Source organism: Chironomus tepperi, unplaced genomic scaffold (assembly GCF_022539635.2).
Source record: "Chironomus tepperi strain 1889 unplaced genomic scaffold, CSIRO-AGI_Ctep_v1 contig_79, whole genome shotgun sequence".
NCBI lineage: Eukaryota > Metazoa > Arthropoda > Insecta > Diptera > Chironomidae > Chironomus > Chironomus tepperi.
The window spans coordinates 132,907-153,500 of record NW_027226201.1 but is presented as its reverse complement, the minus strand read 5'-3'; the positions used below and the strand labels follow the sequence as shown (position 1 = coordinate 153,500).

The 20,594-nt window shown below is 31.9% G+C and overlaps 5 protein-coding genes and 1 long non-coding RNA gene across 6 annotated transcripts; 5 read left to right on the top strand and 1 right to left on the bottom strand.

Annotated features, from left to right (window-relative positions):
* The first annotated feature begins 3,238 nt into the window (after nucleotides 1-3,238).
* Nucleotides 3,239-9,753, top strand: LOC139085653 (ecto-NOX disulfide-thiol exchanger 2). Its single transcript, XM_070633765.1, has 5 exons — nucleotides 3,239-3,379; nucleotides 4,881-6,023; nucleotides 7,304-7,410; nucleotides 8,634-8,753; nucleotides 8,845-9,753. Exons 1-5 carry the CDS (start codon nucleotides 3,334-3,336, stop codon nucleotides 9,397-9,399), a joined length of 1,971 nt encoding a protein of 656 aa, XP_070489866.1. The 5' UTR covers nucleotides 3,239-3,333; the 3' UTR covers nucleotides 9,400-9,753.
* Nucleotides 9,754-10,052: 299 nt separating this feature from the next.
* On the bottom strand, nucleotides 10,053-11,344 carry LOC139085669 (pro-cathepsin H-like). The gene is made up of 4 exons (XM_070633781.1): nucleotides 10,608-11,344; nucleotides 10,400-10,552; nucleotides 10,200-10,262; nucleotides 10,053-10,148 (listed from the first exon to the last, which is right to left on the bottom strand). Exons 1-4 carry the CDS (start codon nucleotides 11,112-11,114, stop codon nucleotides 10,053-10,055), a joined length of 819 nt encoding a protein of 272 aa, XP_070489882.1. The 5' UTR covers nucleotides 11,115-11,344.
* A 203-nt stretch (nucleotides 11,345-11,547) lies between these two features.
* Nucleotides 11,548-12,248, top strand: LOC139085659 (uncharacterized). Its single transcript, XR_011543943.1, has 2 exons — nucleotides 11,548-11,657; nucleotides 11,715-12,248. It is a non-coding gene; the product is annotated as an uncharacterized lncRNA (long non-coding RNA).
* Nucleotides 12,249-13,493: 1,245 nt separating this feature from the next.
* Nucleotides 13,494-15,327, top strand: LOC139085668 (uncharacterized). Its single transcript, XM_070633780.1, has 4 exons — nucleotides 13,494-13,558; nucleotides 13,684-14,321; nucleotides 14,380-14,644; nucleotides 14,876-15,327. Exons 1-4 carry the CDS (start codon nucleotides 13,494-13,496, stop codon nucleotides 15,303-15,305), a joined length of 1,398 nt encoding a protein of 465 aa, XP_070489881.1. The 3' UTR covers nucleotides 15,306-15,327.
* Nucleotides 15,328-17,581: 2,254 nt separating this feature from the next.
* LOC139085654 (uncharacterized) lies at nucleotides 17,582-19,332 on the top strand. Its single transcript, XM_070633766.1, has 4 exons — nucleotides 17,582-18,030; nucleotides 18,273-18,444; nucleotides 18,508-18,801; nucleotides 18,865-19,332. The coding sequence occupies exons 1-4, from the start codon at nucleotides 17,675-17,677 to the stop codon at nucleotides 19,255-19,257; spliced, it is 1,215 nt and encodes a 404-aa protein (XP_070489867.1). The 5' UTR covers nucleotides 17,582-17,674; the 3' UTR covers nucleotides 19,258-19,332.
* A 145-nt stretch (nucleotides 19,333-19,477) lies between these two features.
* Nucleotides 19,478-20,573, top strand: LOC139085667 (acidic leucine-rich nuclear phosphoprotein 32 family member A-like). The gene is made up of 3 exons (XM_070633779.1): nucleotides 19,478-19,964; nucleotides 20,078-20,191; nucleotides 20,341-20,573. Exons 1-3 carry the CDS (start codon nucleotides 19,478-19,480, stop codon nucleotides 20,571-20,573), a joined length of 834 nt encoding a protein of 277 aa, XP_070489880.1.
* Nucleotides 20,574-20,594: the final 21 nt, after the last annotated feature.

Below are 20,594 nucleotides of genomic sequence, written 5' to 3'. Positions count from 1 at the left end.
TCCATCAACCCACGCTATCTACTCCTGCACCTCACTAGTCGACCCGAACTTGAATCTCTTTATGCTTATATTTCAATATGTAAAGTACCACGAGTACTTTAAGCACCAAGAAGAAATATCTTTTAAATGAATATCTTCACGATTGTTGTTTATGTTTATGTGTAAATGAATACAGAATGAGATTATAATGTGATTGAATAATTCTCCACTCTATGACGCTCTTGATTAATTCCTATTTCAACTGATTTTTAATTCTTTGCTATGTTTTTACATTTTCTTATTATTCATTTTTCAAGATTTCCTTTTTTGATTTCTCATTAAATGATTTCTTTTGTAAAATTATTTTATTTGATTCATCGAGTGAATGTGTTGGATTGTTTGGTGAATTGTATTGATTTAAATATTGAAATTCACAAATTATGATCACGAAAGTATCTAATTTTAATTTGCAACAAATGACTAAAGATTTGAACATTTTAGTGTTTTAAAAGTTTGGTAATTTTAGATACAAAGCTTTTGTTGAAAGTTTGGTAATCTTGGCAAGAAATTTGTCAACTCAGTTGTCATCTTGATTAGAAGTTTGGTAATTTTAGTTGAATCTTTAGTCATTTTGGTCCTCTAGGACGGGCGGTCATCTGCTGTATTTTTGCCGGGACACTGCTGTACTTTTCAGCCTTGCTGCTGTGTCCCGACAAAGCCGCAAAATGTCCCAGGTTCAAGCTCAGGCCATGACACATTTCTGCACATTTTCGCAAGTATCTTGCTTTATTCAAATAGTTCTTAGAATATTACCACTTAAAATTGTTAAAAAGTATCCAAAAAGTGGCGAACTTAGACATGTCCCGAATTTTTCCAAACGTGTCCCGATATTTTGCAAAAATCCTCTAGCCACCCTACCTCTAGGTCACAAATTAGATCATCTCGATACAAATCTTGAACTCGTAACAGTAAAGAATTTAGCAATTTCAGTTGAAAGTTTAGTTATTTATACTTGGTCATCTAGATAAAAAGTATGGTCATCTCGATGCAAAATTAAGTAATTTCAGTTAGGTCTATCTAAAAATAAGGTTTAGTCATCTTGGTTCAAAGTTTCTTATTTTCATATTTTTCTAAACCACATTTATGTGCTCATTCCGATTGTTCTTAATATTACACAATTCAATCAACCACAACAAAATACAACTAATCAAGCAACTCTCTTTGAAGATCAACACCAAAGCTCATACAGCTTCAAAAAATAAAAGAATTTGATTTTTCCAAAAAAATAATTCAATCATTTATTGTTTCATATAAAAAGATTTGATTTAGAAAATTCTTTAATGCCATTTCAATAGAATTATAATTTTTCTTATGGCATTTAAATTACATCTCGCAGTCTATCGATCTCTTCATTAATTCAATTCTTCATGCCTTTCCAAATACAGCATCGCGAGGTTCACTTGAATGAATAATTGTTAGTGATTATTATTTTTATTCCAATTCTTTAGATTCAGACACAGCCTGAAATAGATTAGAGTAAGTGAGAGAATGTGTGTTAATCTCAACTAATTCAATTAATGCATGCAGAGTGTTAATTAAGAAAATCTTGCTTTTTTGGCATGTGCCAAAGAATTTTAAGCCGAGGAGAGGTGTGCTTGATGAGATACTTAAATTTCTATGGAGTGATGCGATTACATTTTTTTATAACTGATGAAATTGAGGATTATTTGTATTGGAAAATGTGGCAACACTGTAAGGTTGAAATTGGATTGAATTTTTTCTTTTATGGACACTTAGTGACATCTATTGGAGATGAATGTTGGGTGAGGTATATGAGATGAGAATGAATTTATGTGATAAATTGTTGAATCATCTTTGATGATCTCAATAGACAATTAGAGATGGAATCATATTACCATGTGAGCATGCTCAATGTCTGCTTGAGTGAGCATCTGGAATTAGGCTTTCTTATCTCAAAATTTGAAGTGTGCTCATATCATTAATTAATTTATTACAATATTTTAATTAAGAATCCAAACTGGAACTAGTAACAGATGTGACTAGATGAATCAAGCTCATTTACCCTGTCAGATCACGTCTTGGATCACAAAAAAGTAGTTTTGAATTTCAAAAGTATTTAGTATAATTAAGGAATAGTAATGAACTTTTAAAAACAATAGGTCAGGATCCTGAGCATTAAATGAATAATATTTAATTGATGCGAATCCAGTAATAAGTGAACAGACCCATGTTAAAAACTGAAAATGTCTCTGTGACTTCTTCTTGCAGTTTTTGTATAGCCCAGTAATGCTAAAACTGTGTGCCGCGGCACAATGGAATGTCATGTCAATGGCTTACAACCAATGTTTGTCGTGGCACAAAAAAAGTTTAGACAATACTGATCTTGCCTGTCAAATATGACCAACAAGAGCATTTTTCTGATAATAAAGCGTCAAAAACAATCACAAATGAATACAGAGCAAAATCGGGCGATGTCTCATTCATACCCAAAACAACAAAAGCCAAAATCAAAACTCTTTTTCATGATGAATCAAAAAAAAGTCAGATAATTGCCGCAGATAATTAAAAAAATCATCAATTTCCGATGAAATCGTGGTTTACAGTTTTGCTTATTTTTACCATAAATATGTGGCTTAATTCAATTCATCATTCTCGCTATTGTTCGGCTGTGTCTATGACCCGTAGTAACATACTCTTTTGAGACTGTCTCGTGATTATTTTATTTTGCCAGAGAATTTGTGTTTTTGGATTTTAGCGGCTTTTTAGTGCAATTTAATGGTAAATTAATGTTGGTTTTGAATGAATATGGTCAAATTATTTGTGGTATTTTGGAATATTTTAGATAAAATAGAAAATTTGTAATATTATTTCCGATTCTGCATGTTAATTTATATATTTTAAAATTAGAATTCTTAGATTTTGAGGTTAATATTCTTGAATTTTGAGATTAGATTTCTTGAATCTTAAGTTTAATATTGTTTAATTTAAAGCTAGAATTTTTAAAAAAAATCCAAATTTTGAACAATAAATTTAATTTTCACAAATTTTCTTAACGGCATTTAAAAATTCAAACCAGCTTTTCTCAAAAAATTAACGGTCTAGAAAAATTCAAACACAACTTCAACAAAGTCATTCAAATCACAAAAATCCGTTTCCATTTATCCAGAATCCACCACAACCGAGCAACATCAAAGCAAAAATATTCTAAATAACAAAAATAAAAAACTTTTTGAGCAACAAGAAAAATAAAGGAAGGAAAATTTTGCAATGAAGTGAATTTTTAGTGAAAAATTAGAAAAATCAAATTAAATTGTGGTTAAATCAACCAAAAAGATGTCATTTAACTACAATCCACTGCAGAGTGCAATGCCACCAATGCGTAAGTTTAAAAAATCTATAAAAAATGTGAAAAGTTAAAAATGAAAATTTTTCTCGTGAAAATTGTGAAAATTTTCATTTGTTTAAATGGAAAAATAAGAAAAAAAATGTGGAGTGATTTTTTTTTACATTTTGAGGCCAAATCGATTGATTTATTCATCCGCAAAATTGTTTTCAATTAAAATAGCAAAAGTCAAATGCACTGAGATAAGAATTTAATTTCCAATATAGCTCATAAGAGTGAGATATGTGCAAAGACTCTATGAATATGACTACAAAACGGAACGGATGTGTCAATTGGATGAATTAGATTTTAATGAGTTAATGTTGTTTTCTAAAACTGTTGTTGGAATTAGACATAAAGATTGAAGTTCTCTCAAGTTTCTGATGCAGATTGTGTTACAATTTGTGGCGGTTGTGGGATGAAGATATTGTATGAATTTTGTCAGAATATTTAAAATTCTTACATTATTTCTATTGCAAAAAATCTCAAAAATTTAGCAGATTTTTTGATAGTTTTCCAGCCTAACTAAAAAGGACAATTAGATTTTGTCAAATTTCTAACAAAACTCATAAGTTCGGCAGAATTCTGCAAAATTTTTATCAGTTTTCTGCCAAATTTCAAGAAAAAAATTTCACAAATACTGCCATTTGATGCATAATTTGCAGAAAAACGCAGATTGTAAATCTGACAAATTTCTCACAAGGAAGACTGATTATCAATATTAAAATACCAGAAAAAATATTGTAATTCGATCTAATTTGCTGTGTATAAGCAGTTTACAATGCTTTGATTTATTGTTCAAGGCAATTTCTAATGAGTTGACGAACTAAATATGCTGTCTTTTGTGTGAATTTTGTCAGAATTTTCAAACTTTATATAATTCGAATATAGTGAAAATTTATGTGTCTTGTGTTTTTTGGATGTCTGTTCATTTAAAAACAGAGCTCGAAATCGAGTCAAGCGGACCAGACATTTAAGTCGACTCGAATCGACTTCAAGCATATCGACTTCGAGCTCTGTTTAAAAATAATGATGAAACATTTAAAAGAAATCTGACAAAATCACTATAAAGGGCTAACCAACTCAAGTTACATCAACATTTGTACAAATAGGCGGATTTCAACATGAATACTTGGAAAAAAAATTCTTTGAAATTGCATATCCATTTAAATGTAATTTTCAAGCTTCTACTTTCGAGTCAATAATGTGCAATAAACCTGTCATCAAAAATATCTGGAAAGGGTCTAGGGTTTCCGTAAGTCTCGATTTCATCTGTTTTTTAAGACCGAGACTGAGGCTGAAACTACAACGAAATTCTTCGAAGTCTCGGTATCGATTAATCTCGAAACCTAAACTAGAAAGTCTCGTTGCACGCACAGGTGGAAATCACAGTTGATGTCAAAACCTCCACTAAATGGTGTCTCTATAATCCAAATAAATGCTGACTACACTTATGCCTGCAAGTTCTAAATTGCAAAAATATTTTCTCTCCTTTTAGATCTCATCGCACCGAACACAAGTTCATTTCTCCCAAAACTCCTACAAGCAACAACAACCCACCAACCACAACAATCGCATCCATCACAACAACATCCCCATCTACATCATCAGCATCATCATCAAGCTCAACAACATCAGCAACAACAACAATCTCAAAAGAATGAATCTCTCTTCGCGCAAGCTCAAGCTATGGATCTCGAAAATCCAAATGATAATTCGTCAAATAATTGTGACCATTCGGATGCTGGTTGTGAAAATGGAAATGGAAACAATTCAGATATTGTATTTAATGGAATTATTCCTCAGTCATTTATGATGTTGCCAGGAGTCATGATGGATCCATCACTGTTAGGTATCCAGCAGTTTCCGACCATCTTGAACCTTCCACAGAATTTAGGACAACAGAACCAAGAAAATCAAAAGAATGAAGGCAATGGAGGTCAAGTTAAGGAAGTCATTCATTGTCCAAGTTGCACGTTGATTCCACCAAATCCAAACGCTCCACCGCCATCGACTAGAGAGCGTCCGTCAGGCTGTCGGACTGTTTTTGTTGGTGGATTGCCAGAAAATATCACGGAAGGAATTATTCATGAAATATTTGAGCGTTGTGGGGAAATAACAACTTTGAGACTATCCAAAAAGAACTTTTGTCACATTCGATTTGTGTTTGAAGCATCTGTGGACAGTGCAATATATTTAAGTGGATATCGAGTCAAAATTGGCAACAATAATGATCCAACGAATACCGGTCGGCTACATGTTGACTATGCACAGGCAAGAGATGATCAATATGAGTTTGAATGTAAGCAACGACAACATCAAAGAGAACAAAGACATCGTGAAAAGGATCGAAATCGATCAACATCGCCACCAATTGTGCCACATTATACGGACCATGAAGCAACGAATGTCGCTGAAAAAATCAAAAGTGATGAAACATTTTTGAAAGCTGTTCAAACACTAGCATTGTGGCTTGAGCGCGGTGACTGCTCAAAGAAAAATTCAAACATTTTTTACTCGATGATTCAAAGTGCAAATTCGCACATCCGGCGACTACTCAATGAAAAAACTCAATTTGAGGATGAGATGAATGAGGCTAGGAATCACTACAAGCAACAAATGACCAAAATGATTGAACAATGTGAGTAGAAATGTCTTTGTTGGATTTAGACTAAATCAGTTATTTTCTATGTGTTGATGAAGAACAGGAATGAGCACATGGCACACTAACTATGGTGATTTGAGACTCGATCAAATTTTGTTTCTTTTTATCACAAAACATTACTTTTTAGTTGTTGAGATTTTGCAATGTTTTTATTTGGGGTTGTTTAAATTATTAATCTTAGATGAAAAGTTAGGACAGGGTGACTAAAAATACAGGGTGATTAAAAATACAGGGTGACATTGGTCACCTTGTAGTAAAACATTGAATTTTAAATTAGTACTAAGCTAAAGTTTGATTGATTCATGAGAAAATTCGCAATAAATAAAATCTTTAAAATTAAAAATGTTAGAAAACCTGGCAAGTAATTTGAAATTCTAGATTAAATGACTTCAAATTCCCAAAAACCTACAAATCAAAACATTGCAAAACATTCAACATTCTGTATCCTTCCGCATCCTATCATTATTAAATTGGTGTCAAATCATTCCAAATCTTAATCCATAAGCAAAATTATTGACGGTAATGTTTATTTTCTATTAAATTCCTTGTTAATTTTACTTTTATTTATTCAAAACTTTTCATTCATTTTGCACTAAATTTTTTATGTTTTCATATTTTTAAATTGAATTTGAATTGGATTTTATTTTCAAAGAATTATCAAATTTGAATAGCTTTTTGTAAGTAACCATCTAGTCTCTTTTATTGCCTATCAAAAAGCTGAAATTTTTCATATTTTAAAATCTTTTTTGCTTACTGTGACTGATCGTCTTAACACATAAATTTAATAATTTTGAAGAACTTATAAAATGTAAATAACAGTGAAAAAAAATTCGGAAAGCTTAAGTATACCAAAAATTTTGAAAGATTTTAAAATTGCAAAAAACTAAAAATTTAAAAACTTCAAAAAAAATCTAAAAAAATTAAAGTAAAAATTCAAATTTTAATAAATTAACTTAAAAAATATTCAAAAATTTTAAATAATTCAAAAAAGTTCCAAAATCTCTAAAACTATGAAAAAAATCAAAATTTAAAAAAAAAAAACCCAAAAAATTAAAATAATTTAAAACACAAACTTTACAAAATATTTCCATCCTTATCATAACCTCAAAAATATTTTTATGTTGCTCACAAATTTTCTTAATTTTTATACTTTTTTTGATTATTAATCTCATAATTTTTATAATTGTTTAAATCTTTTATATGAAAATTTAATCCCTACAAAAACATATTTTGAAAAAAAAAAAATCATAAAAAAGTCAATCAAATTGAGAAAGTATTTAATGCGGCAAGTCATAAGAAAGTCTGGGATCATTTCACGAAGCCACAAAGGAAGAACATTGACCAGTGGTGCAAGCAGGCGTCGGTATGTATGCAAATTTATTTTATTTATTTATTTTTGATTAAATATGTTCAAATTTCAAATGATATCGAATGTTGAGTTAAGCACTCAGGCAGTGCAAATGGGGTAAAAAGGAGAAGAAATGCTAGAAAATATTTTTATTTGCTTATAAAAGGCATGAAGTTCATTATTTTATTTCATTTTTTTTTTGTTATTTTCATTTCACAATTGGCTGTTTATCACAATTTATTTTGAATTCAGATTTAAAATTGAGTTTTTAAATGCACAACAATCAAAATGTTGCTTAAAATGGGCAAGTGCTTCATGTTTTGGACAATCCTTGATGATTGGTTTTGCCTTGATCATTCAGATACTCCTTGGCTCTGCCCTGATCTCGCAGAATCTCCATGTCTTTGCTCTGATCGCTCAGATTCGCTTTGATTCTTCCTGATCATTCAGATTTTTCATTATTCTGAGCTGATTATTCAGATTCACTTGATCATTCTAAACACTCAGATCCTGAATTCTACACTCATTCTCCTTAAATCTACTCTGATTGATAAGACTCTATTGACTCTGATCACTTCAGACCTTCTAATTCATCAAGCTCTGTCTTGATCACTCAAATCCTTCTTGGTTTCACTCAAAACATTCTACATAGCCTCCCAAACAAACAAGCATTTGCCCGATTCTCTGATCCCAAGCTGCATATCTTAAAATTATGTATTCCTCATTAGAGGCCTTTAGTTGATTTATGTGGCTCAGGATTGTGCTTAAATAATAAGTTTATGTAAAAATATTTTGGGAACACGAATATTATCGGTAAATATAAATCAGACAAATATAGAATCCCAGTTTATCGATAGAAACTATCCAAGAACTGAAAGCAGTTAAGTTCCTAAAATTAGAATTGAAACTCGCACTTTTATCATCAAAAGCATCAAATGGGTAGGTTATGCTTTTAAAAAAAGTCTTGAAATAGTCAAAATCAATTGATATGACCCAGGTGAGTAATTGAAGAAGGGTGCAAGACCAAAAAGGCGAGATTCAAAGGCAAATTGAACAGTAATTTTTGATTATTAGCTAAAAAATTTTTGAACGGGTAATTAAGTAGAAATAAAAGCATATTTTATTGATTGAAAATTGAGACATTTCAATCAGTTAGCTATAAATTTTACAACAAATTCTTGAGATTGTTCCATTTTTATTGTAAACTATTTTCTATTTGATGTGTATTTTATGATCAGGATGTGAGAACATTTCAAATGGATGAGAATTTGGATAACAACGATGAAATGGAAATGAGCGATGATGACAATTCAAGCAGAAGTAGCAAAAGGATGAAATTGGACAAGTTTAAGAAGAAGGTACGTAATATACCAACTCTTGGGATTTTATATAGTTTTCAAGCTTCATTCAAACTTAATCGTAATGCTTTTATAAATTTGCCACTTCCAGGACATCCGCTCATCTCGCGCTCTATCACATGACATCAAACTCGAGTCAGACACCCAACGGGACCACAAAATAGATGCTGAAATTAAAAGCAAACAAATCAAAGTTCTGCAAGAGACAATTCGTAATCTACAACGTAAATTAATGGAAACAAGTACCAAAGAGAAGCAAAATGAGGCAAAAATAACCGATTTGGAGGAATCGATTCGTGAATCAAATGTCAAGGAACTCCTTTTACGTACAAAAATTGCAAATGCTCGCTCAACTTCGCAGTCAGTTGACGATTGTAGTGAGACATCATCGATAATCGAGAAAGCTCAATCAAATATTGAATTATGTAGTCATAGTGAGGCACAGCTAGTGTCATTGGCCACGGTTTATCTAGTCATACATCCAAATGGTGCAAAAATTGATGCCATATTAAAATATATAAGTGAATTTATTATCGGAATAATTGAATCTGAAATTCTTGACGTTTTAGTCAAAAATGAGAAAATTTTTCGTTATCTTGAAGATGATGGGAAGTGGCAATATTGTGGATTTCGGAATTTGCCATAAATTTGTGAGAAACTTTTCGGACAATTTTTGTGTTTTTAGTTGGAATTTATTGATATTTATAGGAAGATTTTGTCGATAATGGTTTTTTGTTTGTAGATTTTAAGTCTCGAGAATGTAGTCAGTTTTCAATGTAGCATGGGCGTAGCCAGGGTTGTGACCCTCTGCAATGTAGGGTTGGATTTCAGGCTGCGTACATCTATTTGGGATGTTAATTATACCAAAGAAAAAAGTTATTAATTTTCTAATTTAATTTCTTTTAAAGAATTAATAAATTGTTTTCATTTTTTGATCTTTTTTTAGTTTTACTGGAATTTTTCATTGAAAATGAATTGAAATAAAATAAAAAATAACAAATTGGCTTTTTATATATTTTTATATTTTCAGAGGTAGTTTCTACTATTTTGTACACAATTATCACCTTGAATAACGATCAAATGAACAATTGGATGATTAGTCAATGTATTTAATGCCTTGTTGCAAGTAGAGCACGAAGTCGACTCCAATTTTGAATAGGAAAATCGACACAAGTCAAGTTGACTCAATATAAAGTCCAACTAGTTACAAGGTCCTTATAAAAAGACAATAATTTGAAAAATCAGCAAGTTGTTCATTCGAGTTGTTATTGAGCTTTAGGTGTATCCTGAGAACCTCAATTAAGGAATTGGAAGGTAGTAGTTAGCTGTTTCAATTCCGCACATATTTACCCCTCTTTCTAATTTGAAAAATCCTGCCTCACCCCAGTCACTGCCCTAAAATTTATACTTTAAGAATTATTTCATTCAATAATTATGTGAACATACCCAGGAATTTTTTAAGATCCAATAATCACCAAGGTATTCATTAGATCCATATCCAACTAAAGCCTGTTTGAAAATTAAATAAAAATTTGGTTTAGAACACAGAAAGACATAAATGAATATAAACGGAAGTACAGTGAACCAGACGGTAACAACAAAATGGAATCAGATGGACAAAAATAAACACAGTTGAACAAACTTACAACACAATGATTGATTTTCGTTGGACATGTTGAATCACTAAAGACTCCACTACTGTAAAAGCTAAAGGATGATGTAGTTCCCATTGCAGTTGCGACGACACCATAACTATCAATTATCGTCCTTAAAACTGATTCATCTCCATTTGGATTAGCCTAAATTGCACAGAAACATTAATCGCTGCATACGAAATTCGAGCTTTAAAATTACCGTAGTTGCATCTCCTATAATTGGATAGCTTTGTCCCATTTCAGATGACCTTCTGCAAGAATCTTTAGTTTGACGATATGGATATTTGACCATCGGAACCACTCCAGATTTATGAGCATACATCATAGGAAATAGAGGATTTCCACCACTACATCCATAAATATCTGAATAATCATTGCATTCCATTAAGTCCTGCTCAGAAATTTCAATTGTTCGATTTTGATAAACTTTAGCTTGATATTGTAGCACAGCGGCAGCACAAAATGCCCAACAACTTCCACAATTGCCTTGATCTTTAACGGGTCCAGTAAGTGGTCCATTATTGACATATACTGAAGATTCCTCAGCTGTATTTGATGAATATTGACTTGCTTTGACTTTTTTAGCTTTTCTGATTAATTTAGCTGACGTTGTGTTACGTTTGGTGACTTCTGACGCTGGTAGCTCGACAAAACCTGTTGATCGGACGTCATCAGTCGATTGGTCAATACTTGACGTGATAGCCATTTTGTAAGATGCATTAGGATCGTTGTTATGAGTCACAATTTGATGGTAATTCTTGCAAAATATTTTGCGTGCAGTGCATTCTTGATCATCTGAGTTGTAAAATTTGTGATATTCCTTCTTGAAGTTTTCGAATGCTGTAATTTCATCAGCTAAACACTCGTCTGTGCAAGACTGAACTGATGTTGTTGAGGCTAATGCCACGTAGGTCAAGGTAAAAATTGTTGATACCAAGAATTTGAGGTTCATGGTTTAGAATTTGAAAGTTAAATGAGAAATTTGATTGAATTTTAGCCTAAAATTGAGAATTTTGTACAGGAAGTGTAGAACATGGAATGTAAAACTAGTTTTTTACGTTGGTTATTAAGTAGAATCAGATATGAGAATATCAAAACAAATCGTAATATTGGATATGCATACTCATTCAGTGAAAGATGAGAAATTTGAATATTTTTCGTGTCTCTTCTTTAGTCTCTCTCTAGATGTTAAGCTGATCAGATTTCGTGACAATGAAGTTTCAAAGTCTTTTGATTTTTGTGACTTTTGGTTTGTTTTTGTGAAAAATTCTTAAATTTCTATCTAAAACTTCATCTTAATCCATAGAAATAACCATCATCTCATCGCAGTCAACAGTCACAACAACGATCACAGAAACCCCACCACTCTTAACTGTCACCAGAACAATCACAACATCAGCCATCACATCAAATACAACTCCATTGACCACAACGATCTTAACATCCACATCGACTCCATTTACGACAACAACAACGACCATAACCAGTACAATTACTCCAACTGTTACAACAACAGCTCCAGCTGATACAACGACAGTAACTTTGACCAGGACGGACACTATATGGACTACTCCGACAGTTACTTCCACTTATACTCAATTTTTAATGACTTATACAATTTCTATGAATGTGCTGCCGGGAGTGTCTATTGTTTTTACTTTGCCATTTCCATCTAAAATAATTGGGAAGAATCAAGAAATTCAAAGTAGTGAGACGAGTTCAATGGGCATGATGATGACTAAACTTCTAAATATTGAGGAGGCTTTTGGTGAATTTGAATAGATTTTTTAATGAAAAATGATTTGAATTTAGTGAAATAAATGTTTGGTTCTTAAATAAATTTGAATTTTAACTTTCAAAAATAATAAATCAAACTTTTTCCAGTTTTACGAGTCATTGAACTTCTGTATCACATTCTATTTACCTTTTTTTGCTGACTTCTACGATTACTCAACATATTTTACCACGCATCAAAACAAATGATTTAAGATTTAAAAGATTAGATAATAAGAAGAATGAACATTTGGACGCAAAACCGTTGACAAACCAGTTCTGAGAAAGTTTAATGAGATGCGTTTATGGTTCCTATTGCTTTCTAAGCTTTTAGTTTAATTTAGAATATCATCGATACTGCATCGTGTCGTGTCGAAATGTAGCTCAGTTTGGGTTTTTAAACATTAATATTTACTTATTTTGTACAATAAAGGATTTTAATAGTTTTAAATCTTAGTGAATTAAAAGTTTAATTAAAGCACAAACATAAATATGAAGGGATTAAGTTTGAAAATATTTGGTAAAATTACAAATATTAAAATTGGCATGCATACTTAAAATATTCCTATTTGCTTCTCTTATACAGCATTTCTCATCATAATTTTGACTACATATAATGCTGATGCAGCTGTGGTAACTTCCACAAAGATCACCACACTTCCAGTGACTCGAACAACATCAACGATTACAGTCCTGTATCCAAGCTACACAACCACAACATTGACTGAAACAATCACAATTCCTAGTTTTATTTTTGCGACTCCAACGACAATCTTTACATCCATTGTGAGTAAATTATCAATAATTTGAATAGAATTTCAAATTTTATTTCTAGATTTCAACAACACCGATCACAACATCAACTTTAACTGAAATTTATACTAGAACCATTTCATCAACATCTAACGCTCCAGCAAGTACAACAACAGTCACATCTACACGGATATTACCAACTTTGTCAAACATTGTGGATACTGTAGGTTGACTTTATGAAATTTGAAATTTTTTATGAATTTTTCGTTCATTTTTAGACCGTCATTACAAGTACAGCAACAGTAACTACAAATTCAACTAGTACAGCAACAGCTACAATAACTATAACTCCAACAACTACGAGTTATACAACAACGGCGACTGTGCCTGTTACAATTAAAGACACAACTTTAACAAGCACTATAACATCTTTAATCACAAAATATTTGACAACATTGTCATGTAGGCATTGAATTTTTCTTTAAAACTCTTTGAAAATACAAAAATTTGATTATTCTAGACCTAGCTACATTTACTTTGACAAGTACTTATACTCATTATGAGACATCAATTGCTGAAACATCAACAATCACTAAAACTATTTCCTCAACAGCAACTAATCCTGTAGAAACAGTTACAAGTCCTGCAACTAGAACAGTGACAATTTCAACTTTAGATGCAGCTGCTGCAAAGTAAGTAACTTAATAACTTACAAAATATAAAAATCTCAAAATTTCTATTAATTCCAGCACAATTACATCAACATCCACATTCCCAGCAGTATCTTCATCAACAACAATAACAACAACCCTTCCTGCATCCACAATTTGGTCAACTGAATATTCTACAATCACTAAAACGTTGACAGGAACTTTACATACAACTGTGGATACAGTCACTTCCACAGCATCCGCTCCAACAGTTACAAGCACATTAACAACTAGAACATGGACCTCAATACCATCAACAGTCGCACTATACATTTTATCATCCACATCTTACACGACATCAACATTCCCGACATTTACTTCGACTAGGACGATCACATCAACAGTTCAATCGACAACAACAATTCCATACACGTCAACATCCACAATTTACACTACATCAACATCTACACCATCGACAAATGTCACAGCAACATCAAAAACTTCAACGACTATAACAACAACAATTCCTGTCACCAAGACAGTTTCGACAACAAGCACAGCACCTGCTAGCACAATTATATCAAGTGTTGCTGCAACTACAAGTTTAACTGGTGGTGTAACAACTAAAACAACAACTTTGCGTACCACAACAACATTAGCTGAAACTGTGTCAACATTAACGACTACAAAAATTAATTATGACATTACAACGTCCACAGTTCCTTCAACAATGACAAGTAAAATTTAGAATTTAATTTTAAAGTTCAATTTTATAAATTATTATTGTAATTTCAGTCACATTAACATCAACAATCACAACAACTCTTTCACCATCCATCTTAATCTACACAACACCAACATCAACATTTTCGTACACAACATTTCTCGTATCTGTCACACCGACAAGATCATTTACATTTACATCAAGTGAGACTCCATCTATATCTTCTATAACTACTTTACCAACGACAACTATCGAGTCAACTGTCATAACACAAAGTGACACTGCAACATTATGGTTGATTCCTACTGTGACGAGCACTAAGGCTACTTCGACTGTGTGAGTTTAATTTTTGGAATTGTATATGATTTGTTTTCTTTTATGCTGCATGTCACAATTGTACAACTGTCGCATGTCACATTGATTCTATGTTGCATGTCAGAAGGATGCTATATTGCATTCATGTCACATTCATGTCATTGATTTCACATGTTACATGGACTACATTGCATTTTACACGGAAGTCGTGATCTTAATGTAGAAAAACTAAATTTACTTATCAAATTCCAGAATCTCAAGAACAACGACAACTTTAGACACATCAACAATAACAAGGACATCATCCACATATACAAGTACAGATGCAACGACAATAACAGTTATTCCAACGAAAACATCAACATCGATAACTCGAATAACTGTCACCAGCACAAGACCAGCATTTACTTCGTGGTCTTATACAACGGCTGATAAACAAACAGAAGTTAAATGGACAATTCCAGCACGATCAGCTTTAGTTGTAACAAAAGAAGTGATTCCAAGTAGTACAAATACGATTATGTTTAGTCCAGTCATTGCTGGAGGACTTCAAATTGAGGAAAGTGAAAGATTAAATGATGAAAAAGAGAATGAAAGAATTTTCGGAACTGAAGATGAAGTTAATGAATTTCCATATTTAGCATCGTCTATTGAACTAGCTCCATATTGGAATAGAGATTAAAGTTTTTGAATGTTAAGATAACATTGGGTACGGACTTGATAATAAAGATTGAATTATTTATTTAGAAATAGAGTTTTTCTGATTATTAAATGGATTATTCCTACAGAGTCTATTATAGTGTCATAGCTAAGCTGATCTTAGCATAGATTTATAACTGCGTCACAAGACTAATGAGAATTTTTCAAGTTACAAGTCTACCAAGCCACCATACTGAAACTTGGACATAGATTGACTACAGTTTATTATGGAATACGAACCACTCTTTTAACTAGTCTCGAATCCAATCGAGTCTTTCAAATGATGATTCCAGGATCTACCTTTCAATAATTAGATACCGAATGGTTGAACCTTTCCACAATCGAGCCACTTCTCTTATCATTTCATGTCATACTGAACTCACAATTTTCCCGGCAAAATGGCTTAAAAACATGATTTTTTTACAACTAATTTTCTGCGTATTTTAAAAAATTAATCGAATCAATTAGTTCTGTTATTAAAAAAGTCACGTATTAATGCTGCGATTTCATGACAATGATTGTAAAAAATATATTTTCACTCAAAAGTCACACTTTGTTAGTATCTGACGCTTTTATTTTATTTTTGTTGATCTAAATTTTGTTGTAATTTAGAAAATTATGAGGACGGTGATAATAGCTATAATTATTGCTTTTATTGAAATTTCATGTGGAAAGGTAAAATACTTTGAATGATATGTTTTTGAATTTTAATATGAAGTTGATTAGATTTTAAGATACTATTAAATATTGTAAACTATTACGAGCCAATTACGGTTGTTTTGGTTAATATTTGAGCAAACATGATTGAAATTGAAGAGAATGGTTTAAATTAGTAGTCGACAAAGTTTTATTTTCGTGACAAACCTTGGTGGTAAGGCTCTAATGAAATCGCATGCGGCAAACACCTCGAGGGTTTACTATAAGCTTTTCTCAGGTTGCCCAACACTGGTTTAAATTGACGATTATGGAATAATTTTTGCGACCAATCAATGACGGTCACTGTTAACAAAATTACAAAATCTAAATGTACTGTCTAATTATTAACTTGAAAATTTATAGCAATTTCGACAAATGTCACGTTTATTACTAGACATAAACCTCGAAGTCGATTCGGATTTTGCCCGAAAAGTCAACTGAAATCGACTCGATTCCATATAAAATTCGAGTCGACTTCAAGCTAAGGACATAAGTTCGCCTAATCACACCTTGTTCCACACCAAAAATAATAACCAAATTTTTCAGCATTGGACAATCAATTTCTTTAAACGACCTTCACTTCGGTACAATTTTGAATATTGGAATGTCAGTTGGAATTTTTCAGCCTATGACCATGCAACGAAGGATAAACCAGTTGATTTTATTCCGGAATTGAATATTATTGTAGCTAAGGACCTTGTAAAAATGAGGGTAGGTAAAAGTTAACCATGAATTAAAGGTTCAAAATTTGAAACAATCAATATCATTCTCACCAGATGAACATTAAAGTAACTGAAATGAGCACAAACGAAGTCAACATTGATCAATCCATGAACCTATGCAATCTCAATGCTCACTCAATATCAGGATTGGTAGTTAAACCAGTACTAGAAGCAATTCAAAAGCATTCGAACTTCATATTTCAGTGTCCATACAAAAAAGATCAGCATTTGAGGATTAAAGAATACAATTTGAGACAAGCATTTCTGCCATTTAAGCCAAATGTAAAGAAAAGTTTTTCATTGAAAATAACTGAAGGAAGGAAGCTAGTTCCGATTATGTTTGTAGAGTTTTATTACATGAAAGTTGAAGTCAATGACTGATTACAGAAACTATACATTATCTTAAAATTGTAGTGAATTCTAGTTTGTAGATGAAAATGATGATAAGATGGTAAATGATGATGTAAGGCGGGAAGGGCGAAACCAGATATTTTTGAAATCTCTAATAAAGCTGATGATTACCTTAGCAGTATATTTTTGAGAGTGTCCACATCTTGGGTCATCGAAAGTAATGACATGGTTAAGATAAATTGATAATCAATAATATAAAATGGAAGTCATTCAAAAAATGGACATATGGATTCCATAAATTACTAAAAATAGCCAAAAACATCAATTTTTAATTTAAATTGCAGCAATTTTAATCAATAAAGTCACAAGTACAATTGTAAATCTTATCAATTTGTGTTTGTTATTAATTTTTATCTTATCAGCATGAAAGTATTAAGAAAAAGAAGTCAACTTTACTCATGAAATTGTGCTTCACAAAACAAAATAATAGCACACACGTTTCAGTTGTTTGCAGAATTTTAAACTAAAAGGAAACTCATTTTTTTATAGTAATTTTGATACACGCTTAACATCGACCCCTCAAATGTCGACAACCGATTCCCAAATTCCACTATGGATGGATGATAAATTCATCATGTCCGCAATTTCCCACTACGAAAATAATCCACAAGCCAAAGTTCTACAATACTCAATTGAAATAGCCAAAAAGTCTGGCGGTAATCAAAGTGGAAGTGCCGTTTACCGTTCAGCAATTATCTACTGTTCCAATTCAATTATTGACAAAATTTTTACAATTATTAAAACTCAGCCAGTTGTTGAAAATGCTGAAAAGCTCGAAGACGTAACAGCCTTTAATGTGGAAACATCAATGTACAAAATTTTATCGAAAATTCAGGTTTTAATGCAGTCGATTGGCGATAGTGACGTTTTATGTCCAAGGTGAGTGGAATTACAGTGATAAGAATGCTTTGTAATGTTTATTGTTGTTGGTGACGATTTGAAGATTGCAGGAAGAATAAATTTGTCATTTTTATTAGGGAATTCGTGAAAATTTTTGAGTATTGATTAAGTGTAGCCAAAATGAGTTTGGATTGGGAGTGCCTGCAGTGAATAGACATAAAAACAACTTAAATTATCCTACCTTATTTTGGCTTATTTTATTAATCCTTTCATATTTTTAGATTAATTTTCCAATCAATGGAACCTCAACCAGTGATTTTCCTAGAGGACGTCCACATGAATGGTTTTGACTACATGATTGACACAATTCCTGAAGATTTTGAATTTTCCAAAATGATTGCGAGACGATTAGGAAAGTTTCATGCTGGAAGTTATTATTTGAATAAGATTAAAGTAAGTCCAATTCGCTATGCTGATTAAGTTGACCAATTTCATAAAATTTCCTTAATTTTCTAGCAATTTAATCCAGCTTACTTTACATTCTCAATCTATGAAGACTACCAATGCATCAACATGCTATTCGATAAACCATTAAGGATATTCATAGAAGTATTGTCAAGTTGGATAGGATATGAAAAATATGTCGAACCTCTGAAAGCATTTAGGAAGAATTTTGCAAGCCTTGGACTGAAATCTTATAAACCACATAAAGGATCAACAACAATCAATGTCCTGAATCATGGTGACTTCCATTCTAGGAATGTTCTATTTAGAAGGGACATGGATGGAACATTAAGTGACATGATCATGGTAAGTGACATGATCGAAGCCAGAAATTAGAAGTTGCTAAAATAAATTTAATATTAATTTCAGCTTGACTTCCAAACCTGCGTCTTTGCAACCCCAGCAATTGATCTGACTTACGCTCTATACAATTTCGTCTCAGACTCAAATCGTCAAAAGCACCGAGACGAGTTTATTGCAATTTATCATCATCAATTTGTAGAAACTTTAAAGCAGCTAGGTCACCAGAAACACATCCCAACTTTAATGGATCTTCAAATTGAAATGCTCAGAAATGGAAATCTCCAAGTCATAACAGCAATCTGCCTGAAATATTTGAGTTATTTTGATTATAAGAGACTAGAACCAGAAGATTTTACAAATGGAATGAGATCAATTAAGGTTAAAGCTTTTAATTCTGATGGATTTAAGAAAATGATTAGTGAAGAACTGCCAAGGTTTTTGTATAGTGGAATTATTTAAGTTTTTAAGATAAAAGTATTGTAAATTATAATTATGAAAATAAATCACTAAATTATGGTTAACGGATTTTAAAAATTCAAACTGAAACTTTTTAAAGTTTTTGAAATTCTTAAATCGAAAATTCTCCTGAAAATCAGTTGTTTCAACAGTACATCAAGATCATTTTAAAATCTTAGCAATCTTTGAAAAATTTCAATTTAGTTTGATTTTTAATTCAAAAATGGAAGCACGCATCGCATTGGAATTAGAAAACAAGCGACCAAATCAAATCAAAAAACTCAACCTGGATGGCTGCATCAGTACATCCATCGAAGGACTCTCAAATGCTTTTTATAATTTAGTCGAGCTAAGCATAAACAACGTTGGCTTGACATCAATTGAGAACTTCCCAGAACTGAGAAGTCTCAAGAAGCTTGAACTTGTAGGAAATAAAATTTCTGATGGCTTAATGTCTTTAAAAGCATGCCCAGAACTTAAAATACTCAATTTGAGCAGCAACAATATCGAAAATTTCAACGAACTGAAGCCACTGAGAAAATTGAGGAAACTTGAAATTTTGGATTTGGACAACAATCACGTCCAAATGATCAGATACTTTCGAGAAAAGGTCTTTTATATTATTAAGTCATTGAAGTATCTTGATGGATTTGATGAAAATGATATTAAGTGTCCATCAGACGACGATGCAGAATCTTCTTGTAGTGAATGTGAGTTTTGTTTAATGTGGGGACAAATTTATTTAAGAATTTGACAGTTTCTCGGAAGGCACAAAGCGTATTAAGTTGAAACAATTGAATTAATGTAAATTTTTGAATTCTAGCATCTTTAGTTTCAGTTGAATTAAATTCAAATACTGAAGAAGACTCGGATCATGAAAGTGAAAAAAGCTGGGATTATGAATATTTTGATGAGCTACCTGAAGAAAAGAAGAGGGGTAAGTAACGTTGCCTTGGCACATATAATCAGATGTTACGTGACTGATAGCTGTGTATCAAGAGTTTTGTTGACTCGATTTCCATCAAATATCCTTATACCTTGCATTTTAATGATTCATGAATTCACGTTTCAATATTTTGATTTCAGAAATTTTAGCAATGGTTTCAGCTTCCCGCAATAACTCAGATTCAGACAATTTAGACTCTGATACATCTTCATCATCATCATCATCATCATCATTGGGCTCTACAAATTATTCCAACTTATCATCTTGGGAAGATTTGTCATGTGATATAAACTTATCAAATGAACCTGATTTGTCTAAAGATGAATGGATTGATATTTCAACAGACATATCAAAATTAACTGATGAAGAATAATGTCAGATCTGAAATTTGTTG